The 19,430-nt window shown below is 36.6% G+C and overlaps 1 protein-coding gene across 4 annotated transcripts in view; it reads left to right on the forward strand.

Annotated features, from left to right (window-relative positions):
- Positions 1 to 233: 233 nt before the first annotated feature.
- Positions 234 to 19,430, forward strand: part of map7d1b (MAP7 domain containing 1b) — a 40,758-nt gene continuing 21,561 nt past the window's right edge. For 3 of the 4 annotated variants that reach the window (XM_082185536.1, XM_082185535.1, XM_082185537.1), the window contains exons 1-2: positions 235 to 578; positions 18,966 to 19,160. In XM_082185536.1, the coding sequence (XP_082041662.1) occupies positions 512 to 578; positions 18,966 to 19,160 (262 nt within the window). In that variant the 5' untranslated portion in view covers positions 235 to 511. Of the gene's footprint in view, positions 579 to 18,965; positions 19,161 to 19,430 lie in introns of all 4 variants that reach the window. The other variant, XM_082185534.1, reaches the window with a different exon arrangement.

Raw genomic sequence — 19,430 nt, forward strand, 5'->3', positions numbered from 1 at the left:
CTTTCAGAAAGCAGGGGGAGCCATGCTGAAAAAAACAACAAAACTACCTTTTTCTTTACAGCACGTGAGCAGACTCCAGTATTTTCCTTCGCTTATTGAAAGAAATTAGACATATAAAACCAGAAATAGTTTATATAAACATGAGAAGCCTTTTAAACGTGGTAACTGTGTTAGTGTCCCCCATGCAGGTCAATGGTGCGGTCCAGTGGACAGGCAGAGACCGTCCCGCATTGAGAAGCTGTATTCGGCGAACTGCTGCTGTGTGGTGGGCAGGGCCCCGGACCTGGGCCCCCCTCTTCTTCTGTCTTTAGTTTTCACAGCTGAGATTACACAAATTAGTGGGAATAGCGAATTTAATCAATCGTCGATCGGTTTTCTCTTTTAATAGAGCGCAACTGTTTGTTACTGGTCAGATTTAAAGGGCTACTGCATTCGGGTGTGTTCAAAACTGGGAGTTCCTCTTTTTACGCGTCTCTTTTGGACCCTGTAATGGAATGACTGACTACAAACCATGAACAAAATGGAGAACAAGGCTCTAGAGAGCAGCTTTGAAGAAAAACTGACGCTGTCAGACAAAGGTATGTAGCCTACAACTGAAATTAAGAAATACGAACACAATGTCCATGAAACCCTGGATAAACGCACGGGTTGTGCAAGGACACTGAATATTTCAGGGTAGTCTTAGTATGTACGCATAATTTCTGTAATTTTATAGTGTTTATTTACTGTATGACCCTATTCATATGTTAAAGGTGGATGTTTCTGTGCCGCCTGTCATTAAAAAACGATAAAAGTAGCGGCTCAGTTGCGCGTGACCTGGATAGCGGTTATTCGCATTTCTGTGAGGAAAATGTGTCGTGTATTGTGAACGCTGTTAATTTGTTGACCCTAACATGATTCGGACAATATATACGTCGTTTTGTTCATTTGATCATTACTATGTTTCCAGGGGAAAAAAAACATCAGTGCGTTTATTAAGAGGTTTCATAGGTCTAAGCGCAGTGCCGGTGTGCGCAAAAACAACCACGCGCACGACTGTTTACCCGCTACTGTCTATTACAGTAATTATCCAGCGCAAAATGAAAGCTCACAGCTTTTTCTGCCATCATCATTAACCATCCTGCTCATGATACAGCACTCAATGTGATCCTGCAATTAGCAACTACCATTCTTAATCAGTATTTTTATATTGTTTGCAAGTAAAAATATATAAAAATACAAGATTAAGGTATTTGCCAGTGGGGTAAGAAAAATACACTATTCATCTAATATCTTTTAAAAAGAAGACAAAGATACTGATTAAGAAAATTGTATTTTATGATGTGCATTAATAGTCTGTGTCAAATAACATCCCTAAGTTGGATTTCATGCAGATACATTTGTACTAATTTTCTTATACATGAAAGAGAGAAATTAGTTTATAATTGTGCATTGGATCGTATTTAAATGGATTCTGTATAATTGTTATAGATCTGTGGTTTAAACTCAGAGGTTGCAGGTTCAAATTCCATTAGGTGCGATTCGTGAAGCTATTGTGTCCTTCAGCAAATCGTTTAACCTCAGGTTCTTGTCACAATGCACAGTAAGTCTTTTGAAATAGGATGCAATCCCTTAGGTTTCACTAGAGTCCTCTCATAAATCACCTTTAATGGCAAGGTCAGAGCTTCCAGATGTGTGCTTGCAGGTAGACTAATGCCAGTAGATCAGTGTGTGTTATGCTAAGAAAACATCCTAGTCATTACCTCACAAGATCTAAGTTAGAGCAGCACATTCCTGTCTCTTGGTATTCGCCTGGTGGTTTTAAAATGTAAAATTCAAAAAGGATGTTTTGAGCTGGCATACCACATGTACACTTGTGCGGCCCTAAATGATACTAATGTGCAAAAGAGGAGGAATCTCAGTAGTGTAAATGCATTCCTATGTAATGACTGTGTTAAAAACAGACCTCGTTCTCTTCATTTTTGTCCTGGGCCAGTAAGCTTCAGCCTAGCAACCATGATGATGAATGTTACATTGTAAAGCTCCTCTACTATAATATAATATCATATTCTTGTAGCTCTTTAATAACCTCATTCCTTCTTTTTAAAGGACCATTCAGTTCTGATCTGGTTCCTCCCACATGTTTTCTGGTATCCGTTATTCACATCCTGTGAATGTAAAGCTGATTCTAGATCAGTGGCAGCTGTGTGTCTCACACCTTTGGCTATTTGAGTCACGGACAGCAGTGTGGCGTTATTATTATCAGTTCTGATGGAGGCCTTGTCCTGCAGTCTAAGAGAGAGAGAGAGAGAGAAAGACAGGTCAGAGAATCCAGCAATGGATTGCTTTGTAGTGAGTGTTTTGGGCTCTGGACTTAGACTCTTCAAGACTGAACTTGTTCAAGAGGACACTGTTTCCCCATCACAGATGAGACGGCACGGCTCTCTCTACAAAGACTGTCAGGTTTTCTCTCTCACACACTGGAAGACATTTTCTGTACACTGCACATAGAGATCTTGATTTTGTTCTTTTATATATCTTTGCTGTCTTGCAATAAAAACCAAGAAGATTTTAGAGCCTTATGCCAGACGAGAACCTTTAGGTTATAAAACGTTTTATTCTCTAGTTCACTTGGATTGTATTTATAATTAAATTTCAACAAAATAGCTATGTTCGTCAGCTAACGTTATTTTTGTGACGTATTTAAATCAGCAGAATTTGCAATAAAAATGTTCATCCATACAGCCGAAATGTCTCTTGAGAAAGTGCAGAACCACTGAAGAACCTTAATTTTTAAGAGTAAGCCCAGTCGAGAACATTTGTGAGGTTTATTTCAAGCTGAAGGCTTTTGTCTATGTTAGTAATGTATGACGTGGATATTCTCATTCTCAGACACTCAGAGCCACTGACGAAATATTTCCTGCTTTTTTTTCCAAGAGGTCTTCGAGGGTTGGAAATTTCAATATCTGGCCAAAGTGGCCAGCTCAGCAAGACTGCACAGGATTTCATACATAGAATTTCATAATAATATTACCCAACAAACTGCTATAACAAAAAAAAAAGCATGCTTTAAAAAAATTCTGTCTAAAGCAAAGCAGTTTAAATAACCTGAAAAGCTTCCATAGATCTGAATCATCTAAATTGCAAAATCATACCAATTGTTGTCATAACCAAAATTTGCCAGGATAAATATAGATCCAAGAAACGCAAGACATTTTTACTTCTGCTTTCAGTGGAAAAATGAGTAGTTTGTGGCATATCACCACATTTTGTAGGATTTTATGTTGAATACATCATGGCAGTAAGTTAGTGTGTTGTTTTCCAATGTTGTTATATACAAGTAGACCAAGTAATAAGGGGATGACTTCTATTTCTGGAGGTATCTTTGGCAAAGGCTGCTTGTCATAACCGTGTGGGAAGACGGAAAAGGAAAGGGAGGAGGAAGGAATAGAGGGAGCAGGGAAGCAGCAGCATGGAAGGATTTCATTTGAATGTGAGATGTTTGTTTCCAGAGGCTTGAATCTGAAGTTTTATGTGGGCGGAAGAGCAACAAGATGAGACAAAAAAAGACAAGAACTAGAGAGAGCTATAAAATCTGCCCGGAAACAGCTTGGATTGTAGTACTATATAGGACAGAGTATTTTTTCTAATAATATTCATTTGCTGAATTAATATCAGAGATTGAATTTGCAAGACTTATGAGATAGCAACCATTCAGAGCATCTTACCAACCAGAAACGCATTGTTATTATCCTCAGTCTTTAAAAAATTCCTCTTTATATGAGTTTTTTGACTGTAAAGTCTTCTTGTTTTTCATTGTAAGTTCTGCAGATCAGTATTTTGGTTTCTGGTTTCTTCAACGCACTAGTACATAGATCAATACATTTTTTAGTGTTTAGTACAATATTTCATGGTTAAGAAGTTAGTTCACCCAAAAATGAAAATTCTGTCATCAGTTGTTCACCCCAGTGTCGGCCCTAGACTTCTGGGGGCCCTAAGCAAAACTTTAAGGGTCCCCTGTCAGTGTATTAATAAAAAAAACAAAATGACCCCCAACCTCTTGAACCGTTTTACATTTTTTGTAATATATATAGAGAGCAGGTGAAACAGTAATACAATAAAAAAGAAGAAAATTACAAACAATATAGGACAAATGCAATATGAAAAGATGATGAAACATCTCTAAAAAATAATAGTTTACAATACAGAAATTGAAAAAAAGTAATCAAATGTAAAAAAGAAACCACAGCATAGTCTTCACAGAATGAATTAAATATACATTGATTCCTGTTAAATCTATTATTCATGAATGATCCTCTCTTTTTCTTTTTGTTGTTTTATTAACAATAAATGACAGACAGCAGCAGTAAGATGCACAGATCTAATATAAGCTATTGACAAGCATTCAATTTGGACATAATTTAATTTGTTAAAGCGCAAACTCCCCAACATGAATATTCTTACATATTTATGTGTGTTTTTGTCCAGTTAAGTAAACGCCTGAAGCTCAGAGTAGACTATACTTGTCCATGTTTTGCTCCATCTCAGAGCTCGTGCACAGAAAGCCTCCCTCGCAGCTCAATATGATTATTATTTATTTATTTTTTGTATCGTGCAAGTCCGGCAGGAGACTGTATATTACGACAGTCACGTTACATGATTTAACTTATCTGTAAATTACGTAGGAAGGCTTTAAAGGAAAGGAACGGAATGCGACATAATGTTTTCAGAATCGTTGGAAGCAAAAATCAAAACCGAAACAAAAATGATATTAATCACACAGCCCTATAGGCATTAAATCATCTTTGAGAGCAAGGGGCCCCACTGGGGGTTTGGGGGCTCTACACAACTTGCGTACTTTCCTATAGAGAGGACCTTCATTTGTGTTCTTAAGAAAAAAAAAAAAAGGTTTGGACTGGAACCTTTTACTGGTTTGGACCAACATGAGAGTGAATAAATTATGACAGAATTTTTGGGTTGAACCATTTTTGAGTGAACCATCCTTTTAATTATAAGTTATCCTAAGATAACCTCAGAGATCCAGAAAGATTTGAGTTGTCAAACAAGAGAGATGTATAATAGAGTCCAATTTTTGCATTCTGCTTTAGTTTTATACAACCGTGGGAAGTTTAGGAAATGCACATCCGGCTCTACTTGGACACTAGATGACCTGGATGTCCTTCTTTCCTCTAACATCAATAACAGACTTTTCAATGACCTCTTAATAACCTTAAGCAGCAATAGGCAGACAATGAAGTCATTTTAACATGGAGATACACCATAATTTGGCAGTTCTTTCCACTCCGCGCTCTGTTTACCCTAAAGCTCATAATGATGGTGTGCTCTGATGTTTTAGATCAAAACCATTTCTTTTTTAAACTGACAGTGTGCACTATGAAATTAGAGATTAATCGTCTTCTGCTTCAATGATGAGGTGTGGCGTCTGCGGAGCCGTGGAAGTCAGGATCATGTTTTTGTTGGCAAAACTGTTTTGTCGCAGCAGCTGAAATGCAAACAAAGTGAGAATTTGTGTGATTAGATCAAGTCTTCACTGTTGCACAATGACTTCTCTCGGCGGCAGGAAAACAGTGGAAATCTGTCTCCGTCTTACGTAAGCGGGGCGTGTGAATTCCTTTTGAGTCAGAACATGAGAAAACAGGATCTCCTCAAGGACAGAAGATTTGAAATGAACCGGAATGAATGTGTGTTTACCAACACAGAGATCTGAAAATGAGGTCAAACTTTGAATAATTTCTGAATAATGCATTTCATTGTTGGTGTGCTGAGAGAATGTTTGTAAACGGTGGTTATTATGCTAATTTATGCAGAAATGCAGTTAATTTTTCTGTAATTAGAAACAACGTTACATGCCCAGAGTCCATTATATTCAAGCTTGTGGCATTCTAGCAAACTTTACTCAGCACTTTCAGTTTAGAGTACATTGGTTTGATTTCTTTCATCCTTTCAGACCAAAAGGGATTTTCAGACTTCTGTAATCTCCTAAACTTCTACAGAATAGTGGAGAATTAAAAATTCTTGCTGGTTTTCAAAGCTTTCTTTTGCTCTGTAAATCCTCTGACATAGTGTTTTCTTTGTTGAAGTGAACTTTTAGAGTTTACTCCAGTGGTCCGTGGGCTCTGTTTAGTTTTTTACGCCTTGTCTACAGGGTTGGTGGTCTCTATGTCGAATCAACAAAGTGTGGTTGTTGAGACTCTGGTGTGCCTGGAGTCCTGGTCCTGGACTATCATTTTTAATATTTATTAGTTTTTCTGATTATTGTGTCCAACAGTATTTTACAATAAGCCATTACAGGTTGTGTTTAAAAGGTGATTTTACCAGAGTTAAGTTTTGTTTGGAAAAGCACAATGCATAAAACCCCATTAACTGTGGGAATATCGAATGTATTTAATATTGTAATATTGGTTTCATTTTATATAGCCTATATAATGATCTATTTCATATCCTTTAATGGCTTATTGCTTTAATCAAACATTTGTTTAAAATTGAGAGGTGAAAAGAAAACATTTTGTAAATGTTTTTTTTTGTGATACTTAGCATTTAATAATATAATATTTTGTTTTATTTTTTATTCAAAGCCTACTGTGTAATATTTAAAGATGCTATTCCATTGTGATGTTTATTTGATTAATTTTAAGTAACAGCCATAATTGTTCAGATTGACAATTTATTTGCATTATTTAAATATAAAGTATTTTATGTAAATGAAGCGACATTCAGTGTTCTACACTTTTATAAATAAAAAGTTTTTTAGTGACATCAGTGGTTCCATGAAGAACCTTTAACATCCACAGAACCTTTCCATTCTGCAAAAGGCTCTTTAAAGTGTAAAAAGGTTCTTTAGATTATTATGATGTTCTTCACACTAAGAAAAAAAGAAGGTTATTTTAAGAAATATTCACTGAAAGGTTCTTTGATGAACCAAAATTGGTTCTTTTATTGCATTGCTGCAATAAAAAAAAGCTGCAATAAAAGCTTCTGAAAATCAGTTTAAAAAGGTTTATTTCTGGCCCTGGTTTGTATATGTTGAACACAGTGTGTGTTAGTGTCAGATGCTGTTGTTTAGTGTATGCTAAGGCTGTTGGCATGAACTTTGTGTGGTGCACATATGAAGTCTCAACTGGTTCACCAGCAGCTGTAGCCTCGTCTTTGACGAGAGACATGAGTGTTTAAGAAAGAGAAAACAGTCGTTAGCATGTGCTTGTGTGTGTGTTCACACACCCCGTCCGTCGCCTGTCCCGCTCCAGTGTGGTCGTCACAGAACTGGCCTGCTAATATTAGCTCCGCAGCTGCACAAGTGCGTTGGCCCCTTTGCTCATCATTATTGCCACATAACACTGATCTAGAAACAGCATTGCCACACCTTAAAGTGTTTCAGCAGTCGTAATATAATCTAAAACAGATGCTCTATGCAATTGCTAAGAGAAACATCTATTATGATGTGGTGGGAGAGAGTCTGCAGCATGTGTCGTGATCTCAGAAGGCGTTTCCTGCTGGGAATGAGTCACATGACTCAGAATTTCTTGGGTTTTTTCCCTGATGTTCTCACATCTGCTTCTGGTGACCTTCAAAACGACTCTTGTGTCGCCACTGCATGTGCAGCAGGACGGCTGATTAACACTTTCCCCCAAGTGTGTTTTGAATATTTATAGACACGGTCATATGATGAATGTAATATTAGCTGCTCTTCACTGCCTGATCTACTGTTTTTATGTTTTAAATATCGAGTCATGGTGGCTTGGGTAGGCGTCGGTGTCATTTCCGCATTCATCTTGGCTTAGGAGAGACAGGTTGTCCGTCCTCCATTAAATTACCTCGGCATCAAGTGGCTCCTAATGGAAGGAGCGTGCAGGGAATTACAGGGCCATTTCCTCCTAAACACTTCGCTTTTTGCTCTTTTTTGGCTGCATTTGGACTATTGCTTTTTGTTTAGCAGGTACTTTACTGTAGTGCTCTAATTGCAGGGTGCACCTGGAGTAATTTGACCTTTCTGAAGCGGTTTGCTCAAGGTGAGAGGTGTATTGTTCGTTTTATTCATCCTCTTGTTTACAGAATCAAAACACCTGACGTCCAGAGATCTAACCATCTGATTCACAGTCCTTTTCACTGGTTTTCATAATTATGACTTTCAAAAGCTGTTTAATACTGTGATATGTCAGAGAGCATTTACATTTACACTGACACTTCTGCCAGGATCAGCTGTTATGACAGGCAGCATCAGTTTGCTCTGTTTTACATATTTATATCTGTCCTCTTCTGCTTCAGTGCACAGAGACAGCCAGACATGACACGGACAATCCCAGATATACACTCCTCTACACCCATGTTGTACATTTTCAATTTTTTTTTGCATGAATTTAACAGTGTATGATTTGAGGCACAATTCTGCTCTCTGGGACTAATTTCGGGTAACAATTTTGTCGTAAGGCAAATTCTGCAGTAAAAAAAATATATAATATATTTTTATACACATAATATTATTCATTTCGCCTCTTTTGTCTATAAATTAAATTATTATTTCCATTAATTTTTTTTATTATCATTCAAATGGAAATGGTACAGTTTTTTAATGATCTTTTTGAATACATTACACTTCAAAAGTTTGATTTGTTTTTAATTCTTTTATTCAGCAAGGATGCATCAAAAGTGACAGTGAAGACATTTTTAAGGTTACTTAATATTTATTTATTTTTCAATAAATTCTGTTCTTTTGAGCTTTCTATTTATCAAAGAATCATTACGGCAACTGATTTGCAAATTGATAATAATAATAAATGTTTCTTGAGCAGAAAATCAGCATATTTATTTCTGAAGGATCATGTGACACTGAAAACTGGAGTAATGATGCTGGAAATAAATTTTCAACTGTAATCATATTTCACTATTACTGTTTTTACTGTATTTTTAATCAAATAAATGCAGCCTTGTCGAGCTTTTTTTTTTGTCAATTTCACTCCTCAGTGGATTGTGATTTTATGACACCTTTAAGAACGGATTGTTTTCAATTAATTTACATTCGCCCATGACATGGGTTGAACAGAGCTGAGAGTACTGCACTTTTATTATTAGCAGAAAACATTGAATTTGCCAAAATATTCTGAGGAAATGTGTTGAGCTTTCAGTGGAAATGGTTGTGTGTGGGCGAGGACATAAATGCTGTTTTGTGCACAGCTCTTCAAAATGATTCTGAACCCTTGTACATGGGATTTTTAAGGGGTCATTCTATCCCTTTTATTTCACAGAAGTCCACTTGGAATTTTAGTGAAGGTTTACTTAATATTGTATATATTGTATTATGTTGCACTTACAAGATTACAAAGACAGACAACTTTATTCTGTGTGATAACATTATGCATAGTCTTCCTGTAGCTCGAACAGTAGAGCATCTCACTAGCAATGCCGAGGTTATGGGTTTGATTCCAATGAAATGCATGAATTGAAAAAGATGTATTGCTTAAATGCAATGTAAGTTGCTTTGGATAAAAGTGTCCAAATGCATTTATTTAAATAAGCAGTAAGTCCAGAAACATTTACTAAGAAAGTAAACCCTTTGACATTTCATATATGTTGCTGAAGGCAGCTGCCATAACATGTGGACGGATAGATGTGGGTCACTGCACATATAAACAAAGTCACTGCCGACATCCTTCACGTCCACACACATAAGACATCCTTTATGTCCACACACATAAGACATCCTTTATGTCTGTCTACACACATAAACGCACAGTTTAAGCATGAATATATACATCTGGATGCTCTTTCCATTAAACCACTCAAGGGCAGCTTTAATATAGAAGGATAAAAATCACTTAAAGCAGCTTATCTCATTTTTACTGATCTGAGGTCAAGACTTTTGGATTTGCCTAAAAAAAAAAACACCATAAAAAACACAAAGAACTGTTGAAAAAGGGCATATTCTGAAATATAAAATACAATGTCTTTTGAGTATCATTGTGCCCTGAATGAGTTGAAGTGTTTATTGATGCTGATTATTTCTAGACGATTGATCTTGATAATCACACACCAAACAAGCATGAAGCGTCTCAGTTGGAGACCAGTTAGCAAATGATGCAATACTATAACGCTTACGGGTGTCGTGGTTTAAAGCGCTTGCCGTTGTTCTGTTTGTTGTGTCTGTAATCGGGGAAACCGTTCAGGCCATGTGGTTCTTGTTGTTGGATTGAGAATAATTTTGTTTTGTGCCATGAGCTGTCTAGTTTGAAGAACACCTTTTAGCCGTGAAGTCGGTCTTGCCCTACAATCTCACAGTCATATATCAAGATATAGGCCGTTTCTGAGTTTCCATTTGTGCAAGTGTCTGACTTCACTGAGGGGGAGAGATGCAGAGGGTTGTTGAAATATTAATAGTGTTCGGATGATTCCAGCACTCCTCTGGCTCCGTGTGTGTGTGTGTGTGTGTGTGTGTGTGTGTGTGTGTGTGTGTGTGTGTGTGTGTGTGTGTGTGTGTGTGTGTGTGTGTGTGTGTGTGTGTGTGTGAATGCAGATGTGGGTAACCCAGTTTATCCAGCATGTTGATCAGCGAGACAGATTGCTGCCACTCCACTGGATGCTTCTGAAGAACCCCAAGAGAAACGTAATTCTGTTGCTTTCATTGCTCTGTTTTGTGCTGTGAATGTTTTTACTTGCATTGCTTTTGAAGTTATCTTCAATTTTGTGCTTAGCCACGTCACATGGCAAAGACCATATAACAATACAGATGTTCAGTATTAGACATGTAGAAACAGGTGTTACGGTTTAGGTAGCAGTGATTTGCTGCAGAGTTTTTTTCTTTATTTTAAAGTAAGTCTGTTTTTGTATCAGGGCTACTGAAACACTGAGATCTTTATCATGTCATATTCCAGCTTTGTTTGGAACGTCAAATATACACATTTTTACATGTTTATTCCTTCTGTATCAGAAGTATAACTGGGTCATTCTGAAGAAATGGTGCTATTCGTTCCTGAAATTTTCAGGAAGATTATTCATAGACTGTTCTTTAATATATTTACCAGTAAATTCTTAGTATTTAATTTTACTTAGTAGTAATTTGAATGGAGTAAATTCTGGTAGTATCACTTAATATTAATAACCTACACTGCCCTTCAAAAGTTAGGGGTTTGTAAGTTTTTGTCTCTTCTGCTCACCAAGGCTGCATTTATTTGATCAAAAATACAGTAAAAACAGTAATATTGTGAAATATTATTACAATTTTAAATTACTGTTTTCTATTTGAATATATTTTTATATATATTTTAAAATGTAATTTGTTTCTGTGATGCAAACATGAATTTCCAGTCTTCAGTGTCACATGATACTTCAGAAATCATTCAAATATGATCATTTTTCAAACATTTCGGACTATTACCAATGTTGAAAACAGTTGCTTCATATCTTTTGTGGAAACCGTGGTACAAATGTTTTTTCAGGATTCTTTGATGAATAGAAAGTTCAAAGGAACAGCATTTATTTGAAATAGAAATCTTTTGTAGCATTATAAATGTCTTGACTGTCCCTTTTAATCAAATAAATGCATCCATTCTGAGTAAAAGTATTAATTTCTCAGATAAATCTTCTCGACCCCAAACTTCAAACTCTAGTGTATATCATTTTTGTCTCCAAACATGCTTACATGCGTGACTGGAGGTCATGCTAAATAGTTAATAATAACCTAGCAAATATTATCACATTTTTCACAGTCAATATTTTTGTTCTTTGTCCCGAAAAAAATGATGAACAAAATGATTTTCCCCTCCAAGTTGAGTCTAACAGGGCAGAAGTGTGTAAGCTTTTATTTGTTTTATTTATTTTGCATTATTTTCTAATCAGTACTAAATTTGACAAATATTGTGACTCAGTGTGATCTTATTAATTAGATCAGCATTAAGTCACTGTGACACAAATAGGCAAAAATGACAGCGTTTCCTGAGAATGATCCATGTGGAAAGACTGAAATGAAGTTTATCAGCTGCAGGACACGTACAGTTAAATTATTAGCAATACGTATTTGTGGCATTTTCAAGTGTAAACAGTAGAAGAAATATTCTGTGTGCTTGTTTATCTGCGCCGCTGCTCTCTGACGGTCGTGTGCCTGTGTTGTTCTCTGTTGCCATCCACACAGACTGTAGAGACGCATGCCACACATGCCTGAGGTCCGACTGACCCAGATCCACTCAGCCTTGTGACTTCCCTCTGCCATGGACGGGCCGCTGACCCACTTCACACCATTGTGTCTGTAAAGCCCTTCACACTAGTGCAAAAAACACAGAACTGTGTGCATTAACAGCTGTGTATTTAAAGCATCAGGGTTTTCAGAGATAACCACGTGTAGGAAAGGAAAAAACACGCATAGGATCTTGTTAATGTGTCGATTTTTCCCTCTAGATAGGAGTGAGATTGAATGGAGAGCAAATGGACAGTGTCTTCACTTGAGTTTCTGAAGAGATCTCAAATTGTGCTCAGTTTTGCTTGATTTCAATATATTCAAATGTTTTCATAAAGTAAAGAATAACTGGTCTGAGTTATGTATTTTATAGCCCTATGTCATTAGTTGTCTAATTTCTATTTTTATTCTCCTATGGAATTTTAGGAGAAACATCTCACGTTTTTTCTCCTTCATTTGGCCTAAAACACTGTGTTCGTTGTCATGCAGTTTGAAATGGTGACTGCAAACACACAGGTTTTTCATATTTTCTGTCACGGTGTTCTCTTCATATTTACGATTCTTTGCAAACTTTAGCCACTGCCTACAACACGCTTCACTCCTTCACTGAAAACTGAAAATAAGTCTTTGAATTCTTGCACATGGGAACAATACAAGTCGACAGTCTCGACACCATAATGACTAAAAGTTGCTAAGAAGTATTTCCTACTAAAGCAAGCAATGCACTATTTGACTGGTAAGCATATCCATAGCAGACTGGTGGCCTTGGACGGCAACATGCCCAGTGCATTATGGGTGTTGAAGTTCTTTTTACCTATTTGGCAAAAGTGAAGACAAAAACTTTTTTCCCTCTGTTTTCTCTAGTCAGGTAGCACAGATTACAAAAATGTTTTCGCCTTTCTACCGGCTGCCAAGTTTTACTGAAAGACCTTTTTGCTAGCGGTGAAGTTCCCCTTTACTTTGTGAAGTTTTCCAATAAGGACCCAAAACAGTGTCGTGTGACTTTTGTTCAGATGCTGTATTTCTGTTATATTTATAGTTGAAAGAGCCATATTTTATGGTGCCTGTTTAGAAAATGCCTTCTTTTAGTTTTCAGACTTGTGCTTTTTGCCTGGTGGATGAATACATTATGTCTGGTGTAAAAAAAAAACACAAAGACTGACAATGAAGGAGAGACCTGAGACATATATTATATTTTTTATAAATATTTTGCATTAGCTTTTATTTATAGTATTTTATTTTTTTCATTTAATTTTAATTTGTAGTAATTTTATTATGTGCTTTTGTCATTTTTATTTGTTTTTTATTACTATTATGGTTTCATTTATAAAAAATATATTTTTTATTTGTACATTTTATTTTAGTTCTTATTTAGATTTTTTAGTTCTTATTTTGATTTCCACTTATTAATTTTAGTGCTGCAACTTAATTTGGGTTCAGTTTAACTTTTTCCATTTAATATATATATATATTGTTTTATTTCTGCTTCATTTAAATTAACAAAAATGTTTTAATAGTTTTATAGTTAACAATAACAACCTTGCCCCACCTACTTATAGCAACTTTAGCAACGTATTAGCAATACATAGCAATACAATGCATAGCAACACCCTGGCAACCACCCACAACACCCTATCATGGTTGTGAGTTTTGCATGAAAGATATAGTTTTTATAGTTTGCATTTCTATATATATTTTTATATATTTTTAAAGAGTTTCAGCTCCTTTTATGGCTGATGAGGGATTGTGGGGTCTATTTTTACTGTGAGCTAGAGGTGAAACTCGATCGGGCTGCAGTGGACCTGGCAGATCAGTGTCTGCCCGTCACGTGAACTTTTACACTCATACACAGGTGTGTGTGTTTAGCTCACTGCGGTCAGGTCTGCCGAGACAGTGATGCCCTCTGCTGTGACTATAGGACTGCTTACATGAATCACATTATCAGGGTGAAGATTCCTCCTTGTGGCCTTTTCTCTGAAACACTAAATGTATTGCAACACAAAGCCTGTTCGGTCAGTGAGATCTTTCTCTTTTTTGCCACAAACGCCAGACCTCTCGTCACTGTAGTGAGGTTTTCCTTCGCTGTGTCTCAGATGATCTGCCCAGACACGTCCTAAACCCTGTGTATGCTTTAGTCTCGGGGTTTACTGCTGTTTTTATCTCTTTGTCCCTCTGCCCAAACATTGTCTCATCCCTGGATCACATGCAGTTTTTCTTTCTCTTTCAGGCTCACAAAACTTTGGTATCAACCTCTTTTCTACATTTTCCTAGTGCATTTCAGGAGGTTTCGTATTTGTTCCTGTTGCCATGCTGATGGGTGAATAAGACAACATGAATCAACCATTATAATTGATACAATTAATCATACCACAGCGCTGTTAAACTAGCATCGTCACCGCAGATTGTGCATTATCCAGGCTGCCGTCGCATCATCCAAGTGGATGCTGCACATTGGTGGTGGTTGAGGAGATTCCCCCCTTCTATGTAAAGCGCTTTGAGTACCGAGAAAAGCGCTATATAAATGTAATGAATTATTATTATTATTATTATTATTAATGAGGTTTCAATAATTCAGTTTTCAATAATAAGTCTTTCATTAATTGTTTTTTATTTATTTATTTTTTATGTATTATAACCCAACTTTTACTATCCAATCATATCCAGTCAAAATGATTTCCCACTGTATATTCTGATTTTGATAACTTGTTTTTAAGGATACTAAGCCAGGGGGAGATGAAACTTCTCACTTAGTTTCCCTAAAAGTACAATCAATTTTGTGTTTGTTCAGTTTTTTTAAACATTTATTTGATATTTCAATTAATCATGCAGCCCTAACCAACAGTGTAAAGAAGACCGTTGGTTCGCCCCTCAAAATGACTTCAAGCCCCCATGTTACCCACTTTATGTGTACTTTAAAATATCGTAGGTAATTGCGCAAATTCTGTGGAAGTCTAACGCATCATTGGAAATCATAACTATAGAGGCTGCTCCTGTTTTCGTGAGGAAGATTTGAACTTTTGACTTTGGCGATCAGTAGGCGTCCTGAAAGATTTCCCGATACATTAAATCCCCGTCCTAAATTTGCTGTATTTTTCTGATAACAAATCAGTGTCTGCTTATGGTATCTCACATCTAACATGCTTTATGTACCAGCCTAATTGCTTCTGTGAAGTACTAATTAATTCCATCTCCAAATTAGAGTAATTTAGCATCTGATTAGTGTGAGCATGTCTGTTTCTAAGCAGAAGAAAAATGGCACACTTTCTGTGTCTTTCCCGGGACAGATGGCGTTTCTTTGTTAATGCAGACAGTTTGTCCCCTTGGTCTCGATGGTGAGACATTGCCCTGCTGCTAACCTTTACAGACTGAACATGGGAACTTGACTCCCTCTAAAAAGAGCACGGAGGGGAAGCTGGCACTTATCATTGGACTTTGATGCGTGGCTAAATGTTTGTAAGGGGTCGAATTGCTAACAGCGCACTTTATTTCATGGCATATGTTTTACTCTTGAGTTATTTACAGTAGCAAAGCTCAGCGAATGTCTCTTTCCACTTCTAAACAGCAGTTGCTTCTGTAGGGAATCAAGCTTTTTGTCTTCCTGTCATGAGGTCTGCCCTAAGAAGACAACAGCTGCACAGTCAAAGACACAAGCCTCTTCGACCCCAGAAACAACTGGAGAAACACAGATGTGTCCTCTAATCGAAACAGGATGTTTATATACATGCTGACCTCATGTTTACCCTGTGAGGTCAGAGGTCAAGATGCTAGTCAACTGTTAAACATTTAAATAATGATTTTGGACTTGGTCTGACACAATAGATATGATTGACACAGGGTCAGCAGTTAATTTTTAAGTAGTTGTTTAACAAAAGCTTTTTTGCAGCTTTTTTTTTGTGTGTGTGTGTGTGTTTTTGGGATAGGACAGTATAGAGTAGACAGGAAGCGAAGTGGGAGAGAAAAGGGGATGGGATCAGGAAAGGCCCACGAGCCGGTACTCGAACTTGGGACGCCTGAAGCTTGTCTGAGTGCTGCCCACGAGGCTATCGGCTTTGACTACAATGCTTTTTTTTCCATGTAGTAAATTTTAATTTGCATTTCTTAATCATTGATTTAATTTGTTATTAAGTTATTTTATTAATACATTTTTGCGAACGATTCCTGATCAGTTCTGGTATTCAATGTTTACTTTTTATGATACAACATTTTTTCTTGTTGAATATCCATTTTCACTTGGAAATATATCACAAAAATGGTTCTACTTGTTACTTGCAGTTCTCCCTCATGGGAAACCCTGATATAAGCTATCATTTTGGTGTGGAGCAAAAATTTGACATTGAACATGATTAGTATTGGGGCAAGCTACTTTTAAAAGTAATGCATTACAATATTCCATTACTACCTAAAAAAGTAACTAACTGTGTTAGTGACTTTTATGGAAGCGTTACGTAACTTCTTGTGTTACTTTTCTCCCCTGGACTGGGCTTGTGCAAATTCACGCCTGCACAGTAGAGGACGCAGCTCGAACAAACCATTCAGCTGTGCTGCCATTCTGGATGGCAGAAGAATACGACACAGCAGTTGTTTTTGTGCGAGTGAGAAGAGTAAATGCATGATCACATTTAGTCTAGACATGGGGACAGGAGAGGTGTCAGTCAATAAATGGGAAAACAAAGTAACTTATGTTACTTATTTGAAAAAGTAACTCTGATATTTTGTTGTAAATTTAAAATAATGCGTTACTTTACTAGTTACTTGAAAAAAGTAATCTGATTATATAACTCACATTACTTATAATGCGCTACTACCTCCAGTACTGATCATGATATAGAAGCGTTTGATGCTTTTTCAAATGGTTTCTTCATGTACCCATCATTCAGCCGTGTTACAAACAAAAATTACTTTTAGCAATGACTTTTTTGCTACATATATTGTCTGTTTGAAACCGAGATGAAGCTGTTGACTCGAGACCACCATCTCTTTAATTGCCCTTCATATATCCAATCCAGCGGGTCTCACTGCGCAAGCGGACCTTCAAAGTGTCTGAAGCTCTTTTCTGCATCTGATATTAAGACAATAAATATATTTAGTCAGCTGTTAAATGAGCGGTCACTACTGATCCTGTTATTTAATTACATTCATGCCACGATTATCCAAACTCATCTGAGGGGCTGCAGTCATGGATTTATACAGTATAGCATTCGGTTTAATCCTCCAGAAGCCACTAAATCCATTATGATGGATGGGGGAGGGTTTAAGACTTGCATTTAACTAATGAAAGCACTATGTTGAAAGGTGTAGCCCTGTGGTTAAAGACCCTATGAAGTGGCTTGGCTAGTGCATGTTGATACTGCTGATATTTACATTAGTGTAGCGAGTGATTCCCCTGGCCTCATCCACACCTTTATATTCAGAGAAAAGAGATCCACAAGAGGCTAATGATTCTCTGCTGTGTTTCTCCTGTGAAAATCCTGCGGGAGGGAGATCACAGCATATTTTACGTATGAGTAAAGTGTGAACAGGATGCTAATGCCCTATTAATGGGGTTGAAGTGTTTTGCTAGCGAGAAAGCGCAGCTCATTTCTGCACTGTGAATCTAGGTGAAAATCTGATACTGTCTGCATGCTGGACACGTACAAAATACTGTATTAACATTCCTGCAAATTCTTTGTTGATACACACAAGTCCTTAAAATTGTTCTGTAGTCGTCAGGGAATTATGCTGAAGATCATGTTGTTGTTTAATATATATCCTGATGATGGTAACCATAGTTTCAGTATCTGCATATGATTACTGCTTTGCACAGTTTGCAGATGATGTAACATGTAACAACGTCCCATAGAGATTTAAGGAGGAACACAAGAGACCAAAATATCAGGGAGGGCTTTTTTGACTTGGCTAGTAAGAAACCACCTAGCACCTACCGTCCGTTAATTCTATCAAACACCCAGAATACCCTAGCAACACACAAAAATTATAATTAATTTGTTTGTTTCTTTATTCTAAAGCATTAACAAAAAGCTTAGTAAATTTGCACACAAAAATTAACCGTGGTATTTATTTAACCCACTATATTTCCCTCATAAAGAAATTGAAAATGATTAAAAAAAACATGAAAATGTTAATAACAATAATAAAATAATGTAATAATAATTATACATAAATAAATAAATATATATTATTATTTTTATGATAATGATGATAGTCAAGTCACATTTATATAGCGCTTTATGCAATACTGATTGTTTCAAAGCAGCTTCACTGTAATAAACAGGAAAATAACTGTTAATATTGCAAAATTTGATTATAAAAACGACTTTAGATTCAGCTGTAATGCGGCTCTACACAAGACAATAGTGTCATTATTCAGCTCAATTTAGTTCAATGTTGGTTTAGTTCAGTTCATTAACAGTGTCAATGTTTCAAAGTTAATCAATTATGAAACAAATTCAGTTCAGTTATAAAGCAGCTAGAAGACAACAGTGATATTCTGGAATTCAATTCAATTCAATAACAGTGTCAATGTTGAAAAGTGCATCAATTATAATAGTAATGGCTAGTCAAATGACGAGAATAGTATTTTGCTGGAAACTATTGTTACCCTGGTAAATCCATTTTTAAAGCATGATTGTAGTTTTAATTCCTTTCAGAATTAATTCCTTTAATTCCTTTTGAAGTTCTTGCTAAAGTTCTTGTACTCAGACTGTGTGACATCAGGCTAAGATTAGCTGAAAGTGCATTGTTTCCAGTTTCTTTTCAGTTTTATCTCTTCATTATAAATCATTTTCTTTTTTTCTCTTCCTCTCAGTTCTCACATCTCCTCCAGAGACGAGTGGCACTCTTCAGAACGAGAATGAGCTGGACAGTGAGATCCTGAAAGCTGACGACACAACGGTCACAGACTCATCCTTCATAACAGACCCTCCCTCAAAAACAGAACCAATCAGATCTGACGCAAGAGTCAGCACACCCGGATCCAGTCCCAACCCACCGGCAAAAAAAGGTACTGAGAATGTGTCTCAAAAACTGTTTCATTAGCTTTCTGGTATTGGTTTATTGGATATGTCCATTCATATGCATTACGGTCTTGTGGACTTACAATGGCGTGCGCGTGATTGTGAAAGGGACAGTTCACCCAAAAATGAAACTCTTGTCATTAATTACCCTCATGTCGTTCATATTCGAAACACAAATGAAGATCTTTTTGATGAAATCGGAGAGCTTTCTGTCCCTCCATTAACAGTCTACACAACTACCACTTTGACTCATTTAT

Source organism: Leuciscus leuciscus, assembly GCF_965113295.1.
Source record: "Leuciscus leuciscus genome assembly, chromosome: 12".
Lineage (NCBI taxonomy): Eukaryota > Metazoa > Chordata > Actinopteri > Cypriniformes > Leuciscidae > Leuciscus > Leuciscus leuciscus.